At 50.3% G+C, this 3,398-nt stretch overlaps 1 protein-coding gene across 1 annotated transcript; it reads left to right on the top strand.

Annotated features, from left to right (window-relative positions):
* Positions 1 to 1,956: 1,956 nt before the first annotated feature.
* Positions 1,957 to 2,648, top strand: LOC119327862 (cortical cell-delineating protein-like). The gene has a single exon (XM_037600937.1). It carries the CDS (start codon positions 2,020 to 2,022, stop codon positions 2,419 to 2,421), a length of 402 nt encoding a protein of 133 aa, XP_037456834.1. The 5' UTR covers positions 1,957 to 2,019; the 3' UTR covers positions 2,422 to 2,648.
* Positions 2,649 to 3,398: the final 750 nt, after the last annotated feature.

Below are 3,398 nucleotides of genomic sequence, written 5' to 3'. Positions count from 1 at the left end.
AAGGATACGGCGGTAAACGCTGGATTCAGCGGCTCCAAATCCAGTCAGCGGAAGAAGCCATTCAAAGGAAATAGAGACGGTCCATCCAATTTGGACAAATTACTAGATAGGCCTTGCCAGATTCATGGCACCCCTCACAAACCTGCCAACCACACCAACATAAACTGCTGGGTTTTTAAACATGCCCGTAAATTAAATACCAAACACAAGGGGAAAGGACCTCAAAGCGAGGACGATGATGAGCCCCGCCCTCCGAATACAGGGGGACAGAAGAAGTTCCCACCCGAGGTGAAAACAGTGAACATGATATATGTCACACACATCCCAAAGAGGGAGCGCAAGCGCGCACTAAGGGACGTCTACGCCGTAGACCCTGTCGCCCCAAAATTCAACCCATGGTCAGCTTGTCCGATCACCTTCGATCGCAGGGACCACCCAACTAGTATCCGTCATAGAGGTTCGACGGCCCTGGTACTCGATCCCATCATAGATGAATACCAACTCACTAGAGTCCTTATGAACGGCGGCAGCAGTCTCAACCTGATCTATCAAGACACTGTCCGTAAGATGGGTATCGACCCCAGTGTTGTCTTTGACGCGGCCCCTTAAACTTAGTACATTCCAATCTCCCACCCACTCCACAATCCATATGTATCCAGCACGAGTCATCCCTGGCCTTTACCGTCCTGGCCGTGGACTGTTGCAAATCTCTCTCCTTCCCGAACTTGTATTCCTTCCCTGTACCGCCCCTCCCTCATGATTCATATCCATTGTTCGGAGAGAGTCTGATGCCATGGTTGGCACTGTGAGTTGCGTCGATGCAGATCGGCTCTCACCATGCTCAGTTAGGCTTGTATGGCTTGGGTCGATTCTAGCTTCTCTCTTTCTCTTTCTTCACATTTATTGTTTTTGCCTGGTGTGACAGAGGCGTGTCGGCGGCTCGTTCTGTCAACGATAGTGATTATTCGGTGGTCTCGAAATCTCGATGTAATTTTATTATGTTTGAGATGCTTTGTATTTCCGCTCGCAAAAAAAAGAGATGCTTTGTACTTCCAATGAACATTGATCTGGATCCTTTTTAGAAACAAGAAAAATTGGGCTCTATCTTGCTCCATGGTCTTATTTATCTCAACATGCAAGCATCCACATCACCATATAATTATGGATGGGATAAGACCACCATGGAGCAACTTTGCATGTATGGATGTATGGATGGAAAAGTCCCGCCGTGATTTTTTAATTCTATTATTATACTTATATTTAATTAATATTTTACAACTATACATCATCAAATATAATAAGTTATATGTCTTTCTAATTTTGGTTAAATTTATATTGATCTAAATATATATGCCACACAATCAAATCTAATTGAAATATATTGCAGCGAATTTTCCGCAGCAACGCCCATGGTATCATCTATAGTTGGTATTATTCGTCAGCGCTATCAATGGGCCATTAACTAATAATTTTACGGCTAGCTGAGCATTCGTGTCCATGTATGCCAACAAGCCAGTAGAATAAACCAAAGTATGAAACATAAAGTAGACACATGGAATCAAAACCATACAACACAATGGTCTATATACGCCTCCCGTGACCCGGATGATCGGGGTATGCCAGCTCGTAGCGCCGTCATGCCCGATATATTTCCTTTGTCCCTAGCTATGCTCCAGATTATTATGGCTATACACTTGTAAAGCCATCAAATATTTATATGCACACATCAGACCATATGCATATGGCAGTACTTCTTTTCCGGAAACTAAAGCAAAGCCTCATGGCTCAGCTATCAGGTTTTGTTCTTTAGCGAACAGATCATGCTCCAACGGTGATACACAGGTACGTAACATGCTAGTACAATAATGAACGGTTGCACATAATCTTTACAAATTACGTCAAGAGTCGAATTAATTAGCTCCACTGACCATGACACGAACGAGTCACTTGCATGCAACCCAAGAAAACCATCCCAAGCTAGCAAAGCCTGCAAAGCTTACCCACAGACCAGTAAGAGCAATGGCGCCGTCTAAGCTCGCCCTCTTCCTCGCTCTGAACCTGATCCTCCTCGCCGCCGTACAGGGCTGCGGGCCCAACTGCCCGCCTGTCGTTCCTATCCCGCCGATCCGCCCACCGCCTGTCGTGCCATCGACTGGCGGGGGCAGCTGCCCGATCAACACGCTGAAGCTGGGCGTGTGCGCCAACGTGCTGACCCTGCTGAAGCTCAGGATCGGTGTGCCGGCGAACGAGCAGTGTTGCCCGCTCCTGGGCGGGCTCGCCGACCTCGACGCCGCTGTGTGCCTCTGCACCGCCATCAGGGCCAACATCCTCGGCATCAAGCTCGACGTCCCCATTGACCTGACCCTTCTCCTCAACCAGTGCGGCAAAAAGTGCCCCGCGAACTTCACCTGCCCCATCTGATTCATCCATCCATGGATGAATGTTATACATGCATAATCGTCAACTCGTAACCAGTTTGCTTGTCATACGCGCGCATTATACGTATGATTTTTCTGTTACAGTTCGTATGTCAGGCGTTTGCATGGGCTCCCTCGCTCGTGCATGCATGCTTGATAGGCTTGTGATTGATCAATGTCATTGTATCCTGTTATGGTAGTAAATGCATGATTTGAATATTTGTAAAAGGATATACATCCTTGTACACGTACCTTGTTGGCTGCTGTAAGCCGCGGCGACGAGTGGGCGCAGCGAGCGCGTGTGCGGGCGGCCGCTGGCCGCGTCGGGTGCGTCGGGCCCGTAGCGTAGTGCGTGCGTAGACTAGGGTAGAGGCGCGCGCTGTGTGTGCATGCATGGCGCCGGACCAGGGCCAGCCGTTGGCGAGCTGGGGGTGCGCGTCGAGTTGGTTAGCTGTGGAGTCGCCACGTCCGGGCGTGTGCGTGCATGTCGGACGGGCGCGGGCGGAGCGGCGTGGATCAGGTACTCGACGTGGGTAAGGTCGTGGGTTCGTGCCCGGCGCGACCTGGGTATAAAACCCCCGTGTATGCGTTGTAATGGTGTGCCTGTTCTTGAGTTTGTTGCTCGAGGGAACCTGAAGCCGTTCGTGCGGCTGCAGCAGCGTTCGTGCGCTGGGAAAAGTCTCGCCGTGTCCCTGTCTTCTCCTTTTTCCTTCTTCTCTTTCGTTGGTTTGAGCCACGGCACGAGAGAGTGAGCCGAGTGAGCGAGAGAGGAGAGCCAGGGCAAGAGAGCGCCGCCAACATTTGATACCAGAGCATCGGGTTTGGAGACATGGGTGTGTGTGCACCGGGTATAAGACCCCCTCCTGTACTGCTCGTGTGGGGGTGTGGGTTCGAGTTTGTGCTCGAGGAAGAAGCTGTTCGTGCGGCAGGCGTATGTGCGCCGGAAAAACACCACCGTGTCTTGTGTCTCCTCTTTTTTCT

The sequence above is a fragment of the Triticum dicoccoides genome, chromosome 7A (genome assembly GCF_002162155.2).
Source record: "Triticum dicoccoides isolate Atlit2015 ecotype Zavitan chromosome 7A, WEW_v2.0, whole genome shotgun sequence".
NCBI lineage: Eukaryota > Viridiplantae > Streptophyta > Magnoliopsida > Poales > Poaceae > Triticum > Triticum dicoccoides.
Note: the sequence above shows the minus strand (reverse complement) of the source record. Positions and strands in the feature narration are given on the sequence as shown.

Bases quoted from the DNA above. Each gene is read 5' to 3' on its own strand.
- LOC119327862 (XM_037600937.1), top strand. From the start codon at position 2,020: ATGGCGCCGTCTAAGCTCGCCCTCTTCCTCGCTCTGAACCTGATCCTC.